Source organism: Bombus vosnesenskii, unplaced genomic scaffold (assembly GCF_011952255.1).
Source record: "Bombus vosnesenskii isolate JDL3184/JDL3185 unplaced genomic scaffold, Bvos_JDL3184-5_v1.1 scf7180000013371, whole genome shotgun sequence".
NCBI classification, from domain to species: Eukaryota; Metazoa; Arthropoda; class Insecta; order Hymenoptera; family Apidae; genus Bombus; species Bombus vosnesenskii.
This window is the reverse complement of record NW_022883004.1, coordinates 273,475-294,583: the sequence shown is the minus strand read 5'-3', so window position 1 is coordinate 294,583 and position 21,109 is coordinate 273,475. Positions and strand designations below refer to the sequence as shown.

At 33.2% G+C, this 21,109-nt stretch overlaps 1 protein-coding gene across 2 annotated transcripts in view; it reads left to right on the top strand.

Moving 5' to 3' along the window:
• Window positions 1-18,764: 18,764 nt before the first annotated feature.
• Window positions 18,765-21,109, top strand: part of LOC117237447 (dynein beta chain, ciliary-like) — a 72,886-nt gene continuing 70,541 nt past the window's right edge. The window contains exons 1-3 of one of the 2 annotated variants that reach the window (XM_033501417.1): window positions 18,765-19,249; window positions 19,347-19,404; window positions 19,621-20,653. In XM_033501417.1, coding sequence (XP_033357308.1) covers window positions 20,390-20,653 — 264 coding nt within the window. In that variant the 5' untranslated portion in view covers window positions 18,765-19,249; window positions 19,347-19,404; window positions 19,621-20,389. Of the gene's footprint in view, window positions 19,405-19,620; window positions 20,654-21,109 lie in introns of both variants that reach the window. The other variant, XM_033501418.1, reaches the window with a different exon arrangement.

The window sequence follows — 21,109 nt, the reverse complement described above, 5'->3', positions numbered from 1 at the left end:
TTTCACTGTTGTGCCGGCTGGATCGACACATTCGGACTTTTATACGAGCTGGAAGAGGGGAAAAGGAACATCCTCGGTCCTCTTCCTTCGCTCATTCGATCATCGATCGGGCGATCTTCGTTCAGGTGACTACGTAACCCTGATCTTATTACGGATTAACGACATCCCTGGTTTTCGTCTTGGCCCGTCTAGAATGGTTTACGGAGGCGAAATTTACACCGGGAAATTTTTCGCCATTCAAACCGGTGTGATCGGAAGCGCGAACAAAGGATCTTCTTTAATTTACCGTGTATTTTATTTTAATTAATTTAATAGAAACGCTTTCGCGTGATCGTTATCCAGCCGCGTCGAGGTTCTAGAGAATCGATCGACGATACGTCCATTAATTTCATTTTTCAACGGTATTTTTCAGCCGCTCTGCTTCTTTGTTTATCGAGTGTAAATGTGAGAATAAAATTTTGCAGATTTCTTTCACACGCGTCAGGTATGTTCGTAAGCCAATTGTAGCGAATATATTCGATAAACCTTTCTTCTTGACAAGGTTTTTTATATAGCAATTCGAGCAAAAATATCCTCGCGCATGCTTATAACGGCATTAAAAGAAACGAAAGCACAGATGATATTACTATTACGTAGTGACGTGTGTTTCCTTTAGATGGCAGGATAAAAACAAGAGTCGACATAAATTAGGTTATGGCAAATTTGCGTTTCTACCACAGTTCGGTTACCAAAACGATAACAGCTCGATACTTGTCGTTGCATCCAATTTCGACACACGTGCCTAGTTCATGAATACTTGAGATAAAAAGGTTTTAGTTTCCATCATGTATGAACCTGTGATTTCGAGAACGTTGAATATCGAACGAAAGAGGGAAGGGTCACGGCGTGAAGTGGTTGTGTATAATTTTACGGAACGAAAGAGGAAAAAAGTGACGGTGCAAAACGGTTGGGTATAATTTTGGCAGCGAGCCTCATCGTCACGCTGCACTGGAAGAAAGTTTGAATGAAGGTGCAACAAGAGGGCGACGTAGCGCGACGTTTAAACGCCTCGTGAAACGATATTGCATGAAGGAGACTTCGTATCGCAACGGATCATTCGGAGATTACAAGAAATCAAAGCCCGGTTACATCAAAGCCCATTATTGAGTAAGCATCGCTGCTGTAAGGATGTGGTGAATCAAATTGTGCCGCTTTGCGCCGTTGACACAAAGATTTCGAGGACCCCGTGAGTCACGTGGGACGCGCTGGTCGACTCTCGGATCATCGAATTGACGATTCGGATCTGGCGAGGTTATGGGAGAACGTCCTTGATATCGGCCTAAATTCCTGTGGACGCATTCAGGCATTTTCTCCATAACGTAATTCCAGAGGCAAGTAGAGGCAAGCAGAGGAGACGGGCAAAACTGAAGACGAGCGAAAGTGTGCTCGGTATGGTGGCCCTCACGGTGAAAGTCAAACTAATTACGAGACGGGCACGGGCACGTAAGCTGCCCGGAGAGTTAGCGTTGCAAAACAATCCTCTTCGCTACGAATATTAACCCGGAACACCTGCCGCTTTCCACTGCCCGCACCAAATTCCTTCTCATTCTCAAGCCTCCTCTTCGTTCATGATACTCTTCACTGGCTCAATCTTTATCTTCGCCCGGCTCGCCGTCCTCTTTCCCTCGTCCGTTAAATCATTCGGTTCTTCCGCCTTGACCATATCCGGACCAAATGGAACTTATCGAATTTACAGGTAAAATCTTGTGTCGTAGATTTCAGTTTCTTTAAGACTATGAATTCGTGTATACAGTAGCTCTCTCTTATCTGGTTTCGCCTTGGCAAGAAAATACATTCCGTGTTACGTAGTTCATTAGTAGTTCACAGTCAATATATGGGAAGACTGTAATCTTTATATTCAGTTTTGAAATATATACATACGTATCAGGCAGCCTAACAGTTATGGCCAAACTGATTAAAAGTTGAACTATAAGAGTTAATAGATAAGTTTAACCGATTTTGGTTATGATTAACCATTATAAAAATCGAAATCTTTTTAGTTGCCGATAACCACAATAGACAAGAGAATTTTATTTTGGTTGTCGATAACCATTTTCGGAGAGAACAATTTTACCAATAACCGTAATAGATAAGAGAATTTTACTTTAATTACCGATAACCATTTTCGAGGAGAAAAATTTCTTTTGATTACCGATAAGCATAATAGGTTAGAGAATTTTATCTTGGTTGTCGATAACTGTTAAATATGAGAGAATTTTTTTTTGTTATTGATAATCATTATCCGTGGCAGAATTTCTTTTTTGATCATGAATAACCATTATTTGTAACAAAATGTGTTTTGGTGCCTGACACGTGCATACAAAAATATAGTAGATGAACTATAGAGTGTGATAGAAATTGTAAAATAATTTGGTGTCTATGAAATTATATATGTTTCTCGTAGGAGTACCATGCATAAAAAGTTGGAGAAGAAGAATTGCCTGTCTTATTAAATATTAGGATTATATGGGAAGTAAGAAATGTATCCCATTTTGTACAAGAGATCATAAAGGTAAGAAAATTAATGCTAGTTGAATCATAATAAAAATTAAGTTACTATATTGCAGTGTGTATGTGCATATATTGGGCATATATATGAATATATGTTGATGTATGTATGATATATAATATATGTATTATATACCAGCAACCTTCTTTGTAGTAGGCTGTGAGCCTGAAAACAAGTAAATATACTTTAGTATATTCTAAAAAGGGTACTTCACTATATGTACCAATTATTTCTCATATTGCTCATTGTTTATTTAAACAATTGATTTATATATTTGTGATTTATATATTTTTTTAATATTAAATGTACCAAGAAATTAATTTGAATTAAAAGAAAGAGTAAAAATTATCCATTCTTTTGTACATGTAAATATTTAGTAAACTAGCAAAATGTTATATTTACACGAATTTTTTAAATTAACGAATCATGTAAATATCTGACATAATCCATTTAGGTATTTAGGTATTTGACTAGAAGTTTAGTACAGTACAGAAATTGGTTAAAACCAACAAGAACAATATTGATTGCATATTAATAAACTTATTTTTAAAATTTGTTTTTTTCGAACAAATTTACGGACTACAAAATCACGTATAATACAAAATGTCGTAACGTATTCAAGTAATTTAAGATTACGAAAATACGTTAAATCGATTAATCCATTAATTGGTTAGTGAAATTAGATGATTTTCATCATATGGTTTGTTCATTGAAGCGGGACAAATGTAACGTCTACACTCTTTACGTATATACACATACACAAATATTAAAACTTCGAACTGATATGATAATCGTCTCGTCTTTTGCAATTTCTATTATTTTTTAAATTTTAATCTTCAATTAATATCATTGGATCGTACGTGATCCGTAAGAGTTTAGGTTAGATTACCCAATTTTAAAATATTTTCTTTCTTCAGGGTCGTGAATGGCTTGACACCACTTTTAAAACTACTGAACCATGTAATTTAACAAATTTCATTTATTTAAACTTCACGCTTCATGCTTTGACCCACTTTTCTTTGTAAATAGGAGCAGAAAAGACAAAACACTGTTGTTTAATTCCAATATCATTTGTATTTCATTACCGGTGGCCTCGCTGTTTGGGCAGACTACGAAATGGGCTTGCGGTACTTTCAAAATAAATTATTGATTATACAATTTTATTTATTAACGAAATTTCAATCGATAGAAACAAACGAATATTTTACGATTTAAATTATGAATTATTTATAAACGAAAAATTCGCATTGAAGAATAAATTTCTCATTTAATCAATTCTTTCAAAAAATTGACTTGCGCCATTTTCAAAATATACGGTCCATTTACCGGGTGGTCCATCTATCTTCATCATCTGGAACATCTCGTTTGTTATCGATAATATTAAAAAATGTTTCAGATAGAAGTTGAATAGTTTCGAGGGGGGCATCATTTGACATGATTAGTTTTTCTGTAATACTTAGAGGACATATGAAAGTCGCCGATTCTTTTTTTATATTATTATTGCGCTTGCGTTACGGTTTTCTATTTGCAAAGGAGTGAAAATAGATTAGCGCATCGATGCAAATGCACGTATAAATAGAAACATCGAAGAAGGCAATGCGCTAGTTACGGTAGAGGGGAAAGCGTTAGTATGCTGATTATGCCAAGTATTTTAACGCCATTCACAGCACGTCGAAGAATAGTGATTACTTCATGTTTGGTTATTTAACTGTTTAGCACGTATCTGTGATTTGTTCGTTTAATATCTCATTTGTTATCATTGTAAAATGTTCAAATATTTCTTATGTAACGAAGATATAACATATGTAACTAAGACGTAATAAAATTCTGTAATGGAATAATATTAAATGGAATTATATTAAACAAATTATTGAAAATTTTACTAATTTTCCTTCAAAACATACGAAAAGAGTTTCTATGTAGTTTACTCAAACAATGCTCAAATATCGTTAGAAGTATAAATAAATGGGATAATTTTCGGTTAGGTTAGGTTCGGTTAGGTTGAATATTTTTTTGTCTTTATTGGTTTGCTTATAGAATTACAACGTTTCGTTTCTGTGATACTCGCTGCAATATAAAAAAATTAGTAAAATAAATAAATATGTACTTCACATATATAATCTATATAATCTCATATATATGAATGAATATGTACATACACAACCATATATGCAAACCTACGTATACATTCAGCTATAATTCAAACATACATCCGTAACCTAAATACACACATGATATTAGCTACCCTAATTAACCAAACCTAACCTCTATCTTATCTCTATTTTATTACCTTAACCTTATCCTAATCGATATTTTAATTCTACTCAACCTGCAATTAATGTATCACTGATCAACCATGCTACTTGGATAATGAATATTTTGATTACCCGTTGTTTTACAAGTTTCTAGTAATAATTTTCAATATCCAAAGATTCGATTTTCAACGTAATATGTGAAGATAACTGATCAAACAGCCTCTAAAACGGAATAACTTTCTTAATATCGTAACAAACTACTCAGCCTTTTTTTTTGAGGACATAAGATGACTAGTTTACTAGATGACGCGTAAGAAACTTTTGAAAAAATTGCAAACGATAAAGATCGCTTTCTGCAGCTTTTTTATCCGGGTCTGTAATGAAAATTTGAACAAGACATTTTGAAGATTCATGTCACTTATACAGGGTGTTCATCCTAAGAGTATCCACTGTTTTTATAACATTTCCAATGATCTAACGAGAAAATGCTTGAGACGGAAGTTAATCAGCCTCGATTACAGCCTACAAACTTGGTAATAAGAAAATTATTCAAAAATCTGCTTCTTCAATAAAAGGGCAAGGTCACCTTGGTTTTTACAGATGGCATTATGTAATTTTTACTTGATATGGTTGTAGCTGATTTCAAAACGAATTCAACGATCTATAACAGTACGATATTCGCCCGATTTTGATCTCGAAACTGCGACTCAATAACCAGAAATGAACGAAGCGTTCAGCATATACAGGGTGGTTGGTAACTGGTGGTACAAGCGGAAAGGCGATGATTCTACGCGAAAAAAGAAGTCGAAAATATAGAATAAAAATTTTTCGTTTGAGGCTTTGTTTTCGAGAAAATCGACTTTGAATTTTCGCTCGGTACGCGTGCACTTATCGTTATAACGGATCTCACTGTAGATCGTTGTCTCGATAGAAAAATTTAAAAAAAAGAAAAAAAATTTAAAAAAAATTTTTTTTATTCTATATTTTCGACTTCTTTTTTCGCGTAGAATCACCCCCTTTCCGCTTGTACCACCAGTTATTAACCACCCTGTATACAACTGACATGAGTATACAGAAACGTATTATTTAAATTTTCATTACAGGCTCGGGTAACAAAATTGTAAAACGAGACCGTTACTATTTTTTTCAGGATTCCGACGAGTGACAATTTTTTCGAAAATTTGTCCACACGATATTTTGTAAACTAACCCCTTTCATTTCTAATAAAAATATTCCTTAAAAAAATACAATAATTTCTAGTATTTATATCTAAGACGTAGATTACTTTACAAAAACATTGCCAATATTTCTGTTTTGTTTTTGAAGACGTACTGGAGAATGTTGAATCGTTGTACCGCACTCTACATAAGAGGAAAGAATAATAGAAAATTTATTTAGTTGGAAGTTTCTATCGTAGTTAGTTGGTTAATTGTTGATTTGGAAAGGGTTCATGTTACTTAATCCAATGCTTCCTCGTTGGCAAATGGCAGAAGAATTCGATTACTTCATTCTCCATTAAACTGGTTACCTAATATTATTGGTCCACAAATTGATAGGGATAAAGAATGTTCACAAGGAAGCCTTTGCTTTTGTGTTATATAACTTCGTAAGTGTAGCTTCGGTTTCCTTGAACGACGAAAATAATCTGTTTGAAAACGATACGGATAATCTTCACGACGATACTGAACGCTCTATACGGATGTTGTGAAAGAATCATAGATTATTACCAGATTTAGAATGAAAACCAGAAGCTTCATTATTGATGTTCATGCAATGTATCTGTGCAAGGATCCTGCCCAATAGAAAGAAGCATTAGCAATGTCGCTAAGAAAAATTGTAGAACAGGAACACATGTAAATAACAACCAAGGCTTAATGTTAATAGATATTCGAAAGATGAAACAAGCATCTAAAGTGGCATACTTCCCTGCAAATTAATGGAAGAAATAGGAATGATCTGATTGAATCGCATGGAATGTTCGTTTGATCCTTAGGAACACTACATATTTCTAAATGAAAAAGTGTGCCAAATTTCATCCCTAAATGTTCATTAGTTTTCGCAAAAGATTATTTAACAAGTAAAAAGAAGTCTCTGTTGCACGGAGTCATCCCCACTATGGAGAGGAATTCCCTCTGACGTCTTGAGAAGCTCGATAACCCGCCGTGATCGAGTAATGTGACATGACAGATATTGCTGAAACAATCTAAGTACCAATTTAAAAGCGACAATTATCTTATTTGATTTTAAAATTTTTATGATTTTTGAAAATTTACACTTTTACCGACATACTTGTGAGATCTTTTAGGTTAAAATGAGTAGGCAAATATACTCCATATTATATGGTGTTTGTTGTCATTTCAACCAGAAGGATGTAAGAAACATGTCGGTAAAAGTTTTATTGACAACAAATCAAAAACAAGGAAGTTCGATTTTTGAGTTAAAGGTCTTACCTTATCGCGAGTATTTAATATTTGTCGATCGTTTCGTTACTCGCATTGTTATTTTCTATGTTCAGTTTCTGACTTTTTCGATGTTCATACGTCTCAATATCGAAAAATGCAATCGTTTCTACATCTTCGTTATTGTAATATTTGGCTCCAGATTTTTGTGTAATTATCGAATGTTTCTTGTATTGTAACTTTCTTGTATGTAAACGCAACAATCATTGCTTAATACTTAATAATAATATTACTTAATAATAATAAAATAATTCAATTAAGATACACTCACGGTAGGACCATTTTAGCATTTTGATGATATCTTTGGATATACAATAAAACAATTACGTTTTACAATTACATTTTCCTTACTGAACATCTGTTACCAACTACAGAGGTAGTGGCGAGCAATATTACTCAGTCCGAGATCGGTAATCGATAAGGCAACAATGCAACAATAAAACTTATGTTATTGGCCCTCTTTTTATGAAACTTTCATCAACATGTCCGTGATATTTTTTTAATTAAAATTACACGAAACACGACACCATTGTAAGCGATTTTTAATTATATTTGCCATAAAGAATTGATAGATATATTAAATTTCAGTAAAAGTTTTGTTTTTTCTCTAAAATGAAATTTTTGCTACCAATATTATAACATAATTTCCTATATTTTTTAAAATAATATTTTTTAGTAGAGAGTCCTAATTGCCTATTTTCTAAATTTTCGTTGAAAGATTTTGTATCGTCGTTTCATCTTTTATATCGTTCTGTTTATTCGTTATTCTTTCGCTAGATACTAAACGAGAAGTTTCGTCTGATGCCAATATAATGTGAAATGTTTATCTCAATATGGTTCTCCTAATTTTAACAAGATCAAGATTCGTAGAATTAATAAATTTGTGTCAGTAATGAAAATATGATGGATAAAGAGCGTGGTTAGTTGCACCACTCAATTACGTGGTTACACAAATTAGTCGTTACGTCTTCGTGTTCTTACATACTGTCCATAGACGATTGGAATTTCTGTTTTTATCATTTTTGTAAACGAACATGCATGTAAAATAGATACCAGAGATGGATACATTCTGTCAGAAATATTATTCACTGTTCACCATCTAGTGAATTATTGGGACAAAAGTAAGTTCAATGTTAAATCTAAAACACTATCGTGTAAGGAAAATATATTAAGATTATTGTGCCATTCCACTGATCCATTATCGTTTTAAAGAGAATATTCTCTTTTCTTCTCTAGAAAAAATATAGTAAACAATTTATTTCTTTTCCTTTGACAACTTACAATTAGTTTAATTATTCGCGATTTTGTTATTCTTGTACGTGTCTATTGGATGGAAAAGTAGATATAAACCTTCTCGTAGTACAATTAGATAGGTTCATGTAAAATGGAAATTAATAGGTTCTTGTCTATGTTATTGTGCATTGTAGGTTCTTGTATGTGCTAGCGTCTGCAACCTTCAGCACTTGGCCGCATGGTGCAGCACTAGTTCGTGAACAACCAGAACCATAAGCGTGAGCAACCCTCATCTTTCTCTACTGTTACGATTGTTACTGTTACCATTGCTATTACCAGAGTGTATATTTCCTTCCTGACGATAGCAATACCAATAACAATAGCAATAGCCATAGCAATATCACTAGCAATAGCAATAACAATAATAAAAAGTGTACATATCTAGGTGTTTACCTTTTTGGCTTCAGGTGTATTCAACCAGACCTGCCAACAGTTCGCAGCGAAAGACAAATAAGCTCTTGGAGCTCTTTGGAAACCATTCATAAAGAAAGAAATATATAACTGGGAAGCAAAAATGAAAATCTTCGATGTAACAGTAGCCGCCATATTTACACATACATCTAGTATATAAAGATTTATCGTTGGATACACAACTAACATAGAAACGACGGTATTCCGTACTCCACTTACTGAGATTCGAAACAGGGAGAACAAATGTGGGAATCATATAGAAGGCGTTGCGGTAGAGAATTAAATTACTGAAAATAGAGGGCACAAGGTTCCGAGGAGAGGTTGCGACGGACTAGGACCAACTGGACGATGTAGAAAAACGAGAAAACTGGTAAGAAACTAGTATACACAAATTAAAAATATACTCAGTAAAACCGATCAGGAAGAGTTATGCAAATAAGAAAGAACCTACCAAGCATCCTAGGGAAGGTCAGAGAGAGAAGCTTATTTTAAAGGACACGATGATACGAAGGACAAAAGAAACAAGGACCTACAGTCATACAAACATAAAGACTATATCTAGTTACAACTGCCAACACACATGATAAGGAACATAGCGCAGCTTAGACTAGTTCAGAGGGAAGAAATCCAACAGATCAATTTTTACTATTTTGCAAAGATGTCTTCAGATTATTGTAATGTAAATAAATGTAATGGAAAATAAGTGAGAAACTCATCTTTTTTAGTAAGTTAGTGTTAAGGATGTTTAGAATATAATAGGACATAAAACAAATTACTGTACCTACCGAGCCAGAGTGGCAGTAGGTGGCTATTATTATTATTGTTTTCCTATTTGGTCTAACACTTAAGGTCACATTATTTATTATTATAAGGTAAGAATAAGAAAATATTTTAGTTTTGGTTACAATATGTGTAATGGATTATAAACATTTTTCGCAAATTGTTTTATATCTTCCTTAACGAATAATATGAGGTTATGGACCATGTAATTAATCTGTTCCTGTTGTTCAAAGATTTAAAACGTTTTGCTCTTCTATCCAGGAATTTTCCAAGCGAATAATCGCTAAGCTAAGGTGTTCAGAAAATATATGTCGGGTTAACATTAGAATTTAGGGCGCGTAACGATTCTTCGTTTGGATTAGCCATCGTCTTACGAAGCAGAGATTATATTTACACGTATATACAAGACTTTTACGAAGTATAACGAATATTGAGTTTGACGAATAATAAGTTTAACGAATAATGAGTTTAATGAAAGCATTCGGCTCCGGAATCGAAATAAAATGGAAACGACTCACCCAGATGACTTAAACTACCAGCTGGAGACTCCACCACGCAGGAGTCGACTCGACGTTCGTTCTTGAGGCCGGGTTTTCTGTCCTGCAGTAGCGGACAATCGGGTGCGATACGGCCCTCCGCATGACACTTGAAGCAAACCACCTTGGACGATGTGGCTGGTCGGCTTTCTCCCTGGCCTCGTGTATTCTTCTGCTGTTCTCTACGCATCCTCTTGCGGCACTCCATTATTTTATGTCCGTGGGTACCACAGTAATGGCACCTCACCCTGTGGCCCGATAACTTGCGTCGTTTGACTTCGGGTTCCGCCGGTGAATTTCCCGTCGGCTCCTCCTCGTAACAAAAGGGTCTCATTTCGTTCTGAAATTGGTCCTCCGTTTTGATGTCACTCGTGAGAGCCAATCGTCTAAAACGTTGGTCGCGCAAACTTGATAGGTAGAGAGCGATGGCGTTAAGTATTTCGTCCTTCGTAGAATGTCGCCACCTCATCTTCAGGAGGGAACGGATACGACTGCAATACGCCCCTGCGGATTCGTTCTTCCCCTGTGGTTCCCTGGATACCTTTATTAACGACGAGGACGTTGTCTCTTGGCCACCGAAATGCGCAAGGAATCGTTCCTTAACAGTAGACCAGGTAATCTCTTCGTCTACCATCGTTTGCGTCAGCCAGTGTGCTGCAGAACCCGCTAAAGCTTCATTTAAGGCAGAGTATAACGCACTGTCTCGTAGAGGGTTGTCCTTCACAAGCAGACTAACAGCCGAGCACCACGCGGCTGGATCGGCGCCTGCGACTTCGGGGTTAAAACGTGGTAGTGATAATTTCTCAGGTTTTACACTCGGTACCTGCTCTCTCGGCTGAGTTAACCGGTCCACGACCCTCAAAAGTTGTTCTATTGTTATAAATGGCCCTGATCCCACTTCTGATGTCGGGTTAACATTAGATTTTAGGGCGCGTAGCGATTCTTCGTTTGGATTAGCCATCGTTTTACAAAACAGACATTATATTTACGCGTATATACAAGACTTTACAAAGTATAACGAATATTGAGTTTAACGAATAATAAGATTAACGAATAATATGTTTAACGAATAATGAGTTTAATGAACGCTATTAACAATGTTCTTGGGTTCAAACGAATCCACGGTCAACGGGATAACTCTTTACTATGCGTAGAATAATTTTAGGCACAAAATACGACTGCTGAAACGCTCGGTATAAACTGCTCGATGTGTCACTTTCCAAGGCGATCACACGAACAATAATCTGATGGGAATTTTTCTCGTTGTACGATTGCATTTGTTTGTTATATGCTCGTTGGAAGCATCGAGAAGGTTCCAATCGCCGTTGCTAAGCAGCCTCTGCCTGAGGTTTGATACACACTTGTTGGAAGCATCGAGAAAGTTCCAAACACCGTTGCTAGGCAGTTTCCGTCTGGAGTTTGATTATTAATACAACGTGTGTCCCATTATATTGACACCTCCAAAGTACAATCCCATGTGGCCAGGCCCGTTCTTGAGGCTGTATGCCGCCACAACCACATTTCTAGGGAGAAGCATACAACCCCTCCACACCTCCGTCAGGCAAAACGTTCATCCCGTGACCGTGGCTACGTTCGGCGACCAGTTGTCACCTCGAGCCCAATCTCGCTATCACAAATCTCGAACGATTACAATCAGATCGAATGACAATAATTGCTCAATTACAGCTATGATAAAATCTAGGCTAAAGCATTAGAGAATTTTCTCAAAATTGCAAAGGGAAGGCTCCGGGTTTCCTTTCATCTCCGACATATAATAACAGCCTGTTAGTATACATGTCTGTGTTATGCCTCTGTCATTACCTATTTCCTTCTGTTGGTATTTGTACAGCTTTTTTTCATGCATTTAGCGAAAGAGAAAGTAGCTTCGAATTCATTTAAGCAAAATGTAGCTAAAAACTCGTAATCAAAAACTGTAGTCAACGATATAATTGAAACTGAATGCGGAGGAGAAACCCGTAGAAATATAGTGCTAATTCAAAGCGAAATAAATAGGCCCATTTTACGTTTAATGACTGCAGTTATTAATCTTGTTGATTGGTACAAATTGTATAGACTTTAAAAGTGTTCTCTTTGATTCGATAATACGAACACATAATACATAACCTTCATGACATAGCAAAAAATATTTCAAGTGCCTAATTACAAATGTCGACTATTATGTAATTATTGTGTAATAGAATTAAAAAAAAGATATCTTTTAACTTTCTAAAAATAGAAATTTAAGTTTTTAATAGATGAACAATATTTTTTAATTGGAAAGTACTAGACGAGCAAAGATCTCTTCCTAGAAAAATGTTTGTTTATTTAAAAATCGGCCATGAAAATAAAATAAAAAGTGTGTAAAATTTGGTACTTGGAACGAATGAAAAATTGATTATCCAATTAAGTGTAGCTAAAAGCATTGCGATTGCAATACGATCTTTGAAATAGTTAATTTTGAAAAAATAGTAGATGGATTAAAAAAAAATTCTGGTAGGCGGCAGAAACTATTAAATAAAAAAATTTTCTGAGTATAAAAGTCAATTTTAATGACCTTTTAACTACGAAGAAAGATAGATAATTTATTTGTTATTTGAGACATTTTAAATACTTTTATGAAACTTCCTAACAGTTTCATTTTATTTTGCATACAAGCTTTTTTTGTTTTCTTTTCATTTAGAGATTTGTATATTTGTTAGAAAAGAATGGCTCTGAAAAATGATTAGTTTAAAAGATATTTTAACTTTGATTTTATAAAATTTATCTTATAAAAGACAAGGAAACATAACGCAGTGCTTTTATGTGTATATTTCTCTCTTTTCCATATATTCAATCTGATGAAATTGACATTGAAATATCTTTTAAACTAAGCATTCTCAAATACAAGTACCTTAATCATATACTACTTTCCGTAATAATATTTTTCCTGTAGACAATTAAAAAATGTATTGTATGGTGTATGAAAGATGTATAGTTAATAAAGGCAAAGATCACCTTAAGATTCACCTAGACAAATCTGGTGGTCACCATAAGACGTCCTCCTTCAAACAGAGCAAGTTTCATTTAAAATACTTCTACGGAAAATGTATAGTTAAAGAGATATTTGTGCGTATCGATCAAAATGAGACACTCTGTATAGAAGAGAATATATTTACAAAACAGTATCCTATTTCGTCCCCGTACTCCTCTATACATATGTATATATGTATACATATATAGCAGATATACATATATACATGTATACATATATGGTAACGGTGCAATCTTCAGTATGAATTTAGCCAAGATCCAACTTCAGATCACAAAAGAAACCTTCGAAGGTATCCGCATATACTCTGCTGTCATAGCAGTCGTTATTTCTTTGTATAAACATACGATAAAGAAACAGATTAATAGTAATATAAGATGTTATATTTGATTCAATAAATAAAGTTGTAACCAGGAAAAATGGATAAAAAGGATGATGAGAAAAAGGAGGAGGATCCGCGATTGGAATATATGTTTAATTATTTGACGTATTCGAGAAAATTAAAAGCCGACAGATGGGCGAAAATGTTATCCAATGCGGATTTCAAGGTAACTTGAATACGTTGTGGTTTGATAGAAGTGTTATCGTAGAAATCAATTTATTTTTCGAAGAAGGATAAACAAAAATGTTGTATAATTCGATAAAGCTTTCATCTTTTACAACACCATTTTATCTGCAAACCAGATGCCGTATTCGTTATAAAACAAATTTTTATTATTATGATATAAGATTTAATATCTTCAATTAAATAAATTTTGGTTAAAGATAATCATTACTGATAATGGAAATTTAACTTTCGTTACCATTTAATTGGTTAATTGGTTTAATTTGTTTAGTTACAGTAACCACTATCGATGGCAGAATATTTTTCTTACTGTCAACTATTAGCATTACTGATAATTAATACATATTCATGGACAACATAAAAAAACCAATTTTAAAAATTGGTATTTTATTAAGCAAGAAAGCAGTATGAAAACATGTGAAACAAAGAATAGAATAAGAGATATTGGTAAAATATTAATGCAAGCGTTAATAAAAATATTATTCTATAATATTTATTATCTTATTCTTTGTTTCATATATTTTCATATCGTTGTTTGCTTAATAAACAAGTTTTATAATTAAGTCTTTTTATGTTGTCGATAAATATTATTTATTATTTATATAAATTTATTTAATATTATTTATTATAAATAGAAAAGATTTTTGTTGTCGATATTGCTTAGCAATAATTAAAAAGAATTTTCGTCATCGAAAATCTTTTTTCGGTTACAACTAAATAAATGTAACTAAATAACTAAAATAAAATTCGGACCATCGATAATGGTTGCTAGTAACATACAAAAATTTTTGTTATGTACATATGCTGGTTACCGATAACCACAATTTGATTATTTCGCCATCGATAATGTTTACTAGTAGCAAAAAAAATTGTAATTATTCATAATGTTTATTCGTAATCGGAACAAATAAAAATTATTGTTTTTTAATCATTTTAATTTTGGGAAATTTTTGAGATTTATTAATAACTGATTGCTACTTAAATAAATATTCATTTTTACTCAATGACTTTTCTCTCATTGATGAAAAATGTTTAAACTAACTATTATTTTGCATCTCTGCTGCAAACGCATTGGAATACCTGCTCTGTGCAAATATATTCCTTTCTTAAATGCAATTACATGTTCATTTGGATCTTATCGCGCGTGTAAGGCTATTAAGATAAAGGAACGAAACTTGACTATTACTCACAGGTAAATTCCCGATTTACTTTTGCATTATAAGTATGAAAGAGGATAAAGTTCCGAAAGATCCCGGTGGCTGATCGATACGAAATTTGAAAGGAGTAGTGTACTACAAATATAAAATTTTAGCTTTGAGTATTCATTAGTTTTCGAGAGATTGATATACTAAATAGCCGATGATGCAATAGCGATATTCAGTCTTAGTATCTATAGGGTGTTCCACGTAAGATATACTATTGTAACCTCAGTTATCTACGGGATCTTACATTTTGTTTAACTATTCTTGAAAGTGATTACGCAGTCAAAAGATGACTGGATTAATATTCCTATTAAATAGGGTTGCTATTTAGAAAATTGCTAATTTAGAATAAAGAGCATTAAAACTCCAAAACTTTCTGCCTGAAACTTGGAAACTCCCAAACTGCATACTTTTTTAGGTTAGGTATGATAACTGTATAGCACAACATTTCCATTTAGACTGCTTCGAATGCATCTAATGCAAACGCAACACTTGGAAATCATTTTTAGAAAAATAAATTCATTGCTACCTAGTATATTAGAACACATGTAGATGTGTCTGACACGTGGCAGGTCACTGTACTCATACACATACATGTATACCATGATAATATGGACGATTGATGAAGGCTGACCGTTTGGAAAATAAGTCAGCATCGGGAAAGTCGTCTTAAAAATTAGGACAATTCCGGGAAAACCCGGACGGATGATAACCAGATATTGTTGCATTTAATGTGAAAACTAATTTCGCAGAAATCACAATTTTTTTATCGTCTTTTGTAGTACGTTAGATATCATTAAAGTACGGTTAAAAACAAAAAATGTTACATTGTTGCAAATAGTATGAAAACATAAAAAATGAATCGCGTTACGTCAGACACCCTGTATATACATATATGCGGTATATCGTAACATAACATGTTTGGCCACGGAAATTAAAACGTGGTTTAAAAAAAGACGGGTAGATCGTAGGTGAAACTCCCTATAGGTACCGAAGCCGATATCGATATTGTAAACCGCTAATCCCCTCAAATTTCATTTCGGTCAGTCATTGAGGCTTCTTGGAACAGCTGTGAGGTATTTAATCACAAAAGCCACTTAAATATTTCCTTATTGCAAGGAAAACATTATTGCACACCTTTCACTATGATCTTATCGGTCACATGATATTACATAAGTTGCACTTGGATACTTTCATTTAAACCTTTCATGTCGATTTTCATCTTCGAAATTTTTATTATCTGAAAGGTCATAAATAAAATATTGTGGATAACTTAGAAGGAAAATGTCTGGGAAATCGCAATTACGTGAACGTAGCTCATTGAATGAGTAGCGGAACATTTATTTTGATTCGTTTATCTAAAATATTTTATCACGTCACAACTTATTATTACTTGTTATTTTTGACAACACGATTTAAAAAGTTATATTTCAAAGAAGAATTTATCTTAGGATGCCTTTTAATATACAGGGTGTATCTTCTAAGATTAACCACTATTTTTCAGGCATTGCTAATAATGTGCCAAAGAAATGTTTTGGACAAAAATTAGTCATTTTCCGACCTGTTACACATTTGGATATTAGAAATTTTTGAAAAATATATTTTTTCAATAAAATTTTTTTCCAATAAAAACTCAAGGTCACCTTGATATTTTTAAATATTTTGGACTTCGCAGAGCTGTAACTGGCGTCAAGACAAATTCAACGGCCTGATATATTATGACCTTGAGGTAATCTTAAGATGACCTTGAATTCAGAAATGTAAGTTCTACCAATAGCAGTAGTTTATCGTAATACAAAACGGTATTATTGTCATCGTTGGATCTTTTTAATAAACTTATTAGTTTATCAGTCTTAATCTTATTTTGAATATGTAATTTGATCGAAATAAAATAATTTTCCATATTCTTTCTGTTGACCTAACCTAAATTGCTGAATACAAGGTTATCTCAAGGATATTGTGTAGTAAGCCTTTGAATTCGTCTTGCTACAACTCTGTAAAGCCCAAAATATATATCTTTTAAAAAAGTCAACGTGATTATCTTTTAATGAAAAAAATTTTTTTGGTAATTTCTAATATCCAAATGTGTAGCGGGACAAAAACTGACAGACTGTCTTTTAAAGCTTTTTTTCTGGGCAAATTATCGGAAATGCTTGAAAGATGCTTTCAGTATACATCCTGTATACGATTAATTTTCATTAAAATATTTTCTGTTTTTATGGTGATCACGTGTAAGCTAAAAGAACGCAATAATACAGATTAACGCAATAAAGTGATCATCTGAAGTAAAAATAAAAGGATCATAAATTGTGCTTATAAAACAGAGTAATAAAATTTTACTGTTTCATTAATTTATCAGATTATGCATTTTGATAAAAAACAATCTGCGTCTTTCTACTTTTTTCGATAAGTATATCCTAAGTGAAGATAGGGTACATCGTAAGTAAAGATAAAAATGCGTTGTGGAAAGAAGTAGTCATAACGACCTGTCGAAAGATCTCTGGTAATGTATGTGCATACGTATATTATTTATTGCAGCTAGGCTTAAAGCCTAGTACAATCTTTGATTACATAAGTGCATGTACAGTAGGATTTCGTTTGCATTTTAACATGTTATCTATCTTTATACAGAGTGAGTCGACAAGAAGTACTATCAAAATAACTTGTTACCTATTGTTTATATTGAAAGATGTCTTAAATGAATTATGCTGTATTTCATGGGATTCACTGAATGGGTGCAATTTTATTTTTTAATATCTTGTATTTTCTGCGATATCAAGGCAACCTCTTTTAGATGCCACCGTATATTTTTCTTGACATTGGTCGGCCCAGTTGAACGTTTTCTGCAAGAAGGTATTAATCTATTTATAATGAGAAACCAATGTAGCACATATCTTAGTTTGAATTTGTCAAATTTAACTCACGAAAGACAAAGACAACATAAGCACAAAAATACCTCGTCGCGTCATTCCTTGTCTTTCATATTTGAATAGGTTAATTTGTCAACACAAAAGTGTCGCGTCGACTGGCTCATATTGCATATGTATCGTGGATGAATGTAACGAGCCAAGTCGCTCGGCCAAAACATGTATTATTGTTATTAATGTATCATTGTGTTATTGTACTAGTGCCTCGAATGTCTTGTTGTTTTGTCACGAAGTTTTATTTATTATTTAGTCATATGTATATTAATCTCATCCGAGCTTTCTATTTTTTTGATATTTATAGTATTCAAAATTGCCGCATGTCCTTCAAATTTATAAATTTTCAGTTGTACATCACATTGTGTCCGCTGATATCCAATTTCCTCATTTTCGATGCTACAATGTTCATCATTACTCACCTCGCTTGTTTCAGTTATTTCGGTTTTATATCTTTGTTGAATATTTGAATTAAAGTTAGAATCAGAATTAGAATGAAAATATACTCTATTCCATTTAACTTCACGGCTCCGTTTCGCCATATTAAAACTTGCATACGACGAACTGACCGATGTCACCCTAGCGGAACATTCCGCAAGTTACTTTTTCTTTGTGAACTATTGATATGCTGAGTGCACGCGAGTGTATATGTAAATTCACACACAGATGGCGTGTGGGCATTAAACATATGTACGTATGTAGATGTAAAGATATTTTTACTATTCTGTTGAATGTTTAAAAAGTTTACATACAGTATGATTCGATCAGATTAGATTAAATTAGAACTAATAATTAATTAACTACTAATTAGTAATGTATAAGGTTACATCAGAGTACAAATAGAGTCTTATGACTGAAAAGATAAATATTTATTTTGATCGTAATACTGACACACGTAGTGAAATGGGGCACGTCTCGAACACTCGCAATTCAATAAGGACTAAAGAATATTATCGATTTGATATTACATATCGATCGAGATCTTCTGTATCGATCAAACCATAGTTCAGTTGAAGAAGTGGCACCATGCGGTAAAACAAAATCTGGATGAATTATGAATGATTTGATAAATTACATATGATCAGTCATGCATGTTCCGGACATATAGACTCATTGCCAAAGTTGCTGTTGTCATTATAAGCGATAAGTCATACAATTAGAGAGCCGTGATACAAATGGATTAAAATTAGTTTGATTTTGACGTACCAATACGTCATTGGTGGATTTGATCAGTTCGACTTTCACATACCAGTACGTCATGGATTGCGAATGGGTTAAAGTTAAAACATCTGCTCCACTAATAGTTTTTCAACATAAATAGGTTTTAATACTATTTATTTATTTGTAGATAAATATTAGTTGTATTTGAAAGTATATGATCTCTAACCGGCCATCTACAAAAAAAGGTAATTATACCACATTATGTCCCCTCTGAAACCATTCACTTCCTGTTTGAACCATTTTTTTATACAGTGGATAGTTTTCTAGTAATTTGCATATTTTGTTTATAACCAAACACTCTGTCAATAATGTTACAATCATTATCTTGCTCTAAATCAGAGGGGGGCATACTTATTTACATAAATTAATATAACAACAATTAATATTTTTGTTATGTGTAGATTATGATGTATTATTTGATGTACCTGTCTGAGCTCAAACATACTGAACAGGAAGGGAAAAAGATAAGAATTGACGAGGATAATTTTTGTTACGAATCCTTCAATTCGTTCCAAATATCAGATTGTTACCAGCGTAAAATTCGGTCATTAAAAATCGTCATTTATTTGATAATTTCAAGGGAGGATGATAGAGATTGGACAATATTTGCGTAGCCCATAAAATATTTGTCAAACTATTAAGTTGTTGACATAAGTGGATTTTATTACTTTTTTGTAAAGCATTTAGTCAGCTCACGCGATATTGCCGTGGTTGCGGTTAATTTGTCAACTGTCAAATTTAATATGAAAGACAAGGAGTGATGCGACGCGGTATTTTTGTGCTTACGTTGTCTTCGTCTTTCATAAGTTAAATTTAACAAATTCAAATCAAGATATCTGCCACGATAATGTCTTTTCGTTATAAATAGATTAATATCTGTTTTGTAGAAAATGTCCAGTTGGCCCAACTAATGTCATAAAAAATATACGGTGCCATTTAAAAGAATCAAGGTTACCTCGATATCTCAAAAAATATAAGATATTAGAAAATACAATTGCGTTCATTTCCATGAAATGCAGCATAAATCATTTAAGACGTTTTTTGATATAACCAATATGTAACGAGTTATTTTAGGTAGTACTTCTCACTGATTCGATTCATCCTGTATAAGATTCACAATAATACAATCGGTTAAAGAGATTCCAAAACTGAAATGGTCTCTTTAATTCAATGATGAATGAATTACGGGACTTTCACATACAGGATTTAATCACGAAGTTCTTTGGAATTGCATCGGAGATGGTCCTCGTGTTGCAACTGACACCCGCCGGTGTCTTAGTACCCTATCTCGAAATAACGCAATCTAAGAGAAAGCAGACGTACTTCTTGAAGAGGAAGCCCCAAAAGGTCACTGAGGATAACTACAAAGATTTGTTGATACCAGGTGACATGGCACCGAATCCAATCGAGGAACTGGCGGTGCTTGAAGAAGATGTTAGTTCTCTAACTTTGTCCATTCCATTCCATTCCATTCGACTCAGGAAAATCTAGTTTCTCTTTTTTTATTTTGTGATTTTAGTAGCAACACTATGTTAATTACATATATAGTGTAAAATATATAACGTCTTTCTCTAAACTAGTAAATATTAATTTGGTAGGTAAAATTTGCTATTTGTTATTTATTGTAACATTAATTGAGTTTAAAGATTAATTTTCAAGCTTAATTTTTTGTCACCTTTCTTTCCTGAATATTTTTTGCTTTTAGAAGATAGTTAAGATAGCAAAATATCTGGTAAAAGTAAAAACAGGTAAATATAGAAAAAATTCTAAATGTGATTTTTGAAAATATCAATGAAACAATCTATAATTTAAGACTTAAAGAATTCATTTGTTTTAATTAATCGAAATTTTCTTATTAGATGAAGTTGTATAATCATCTATTTTCAAAGT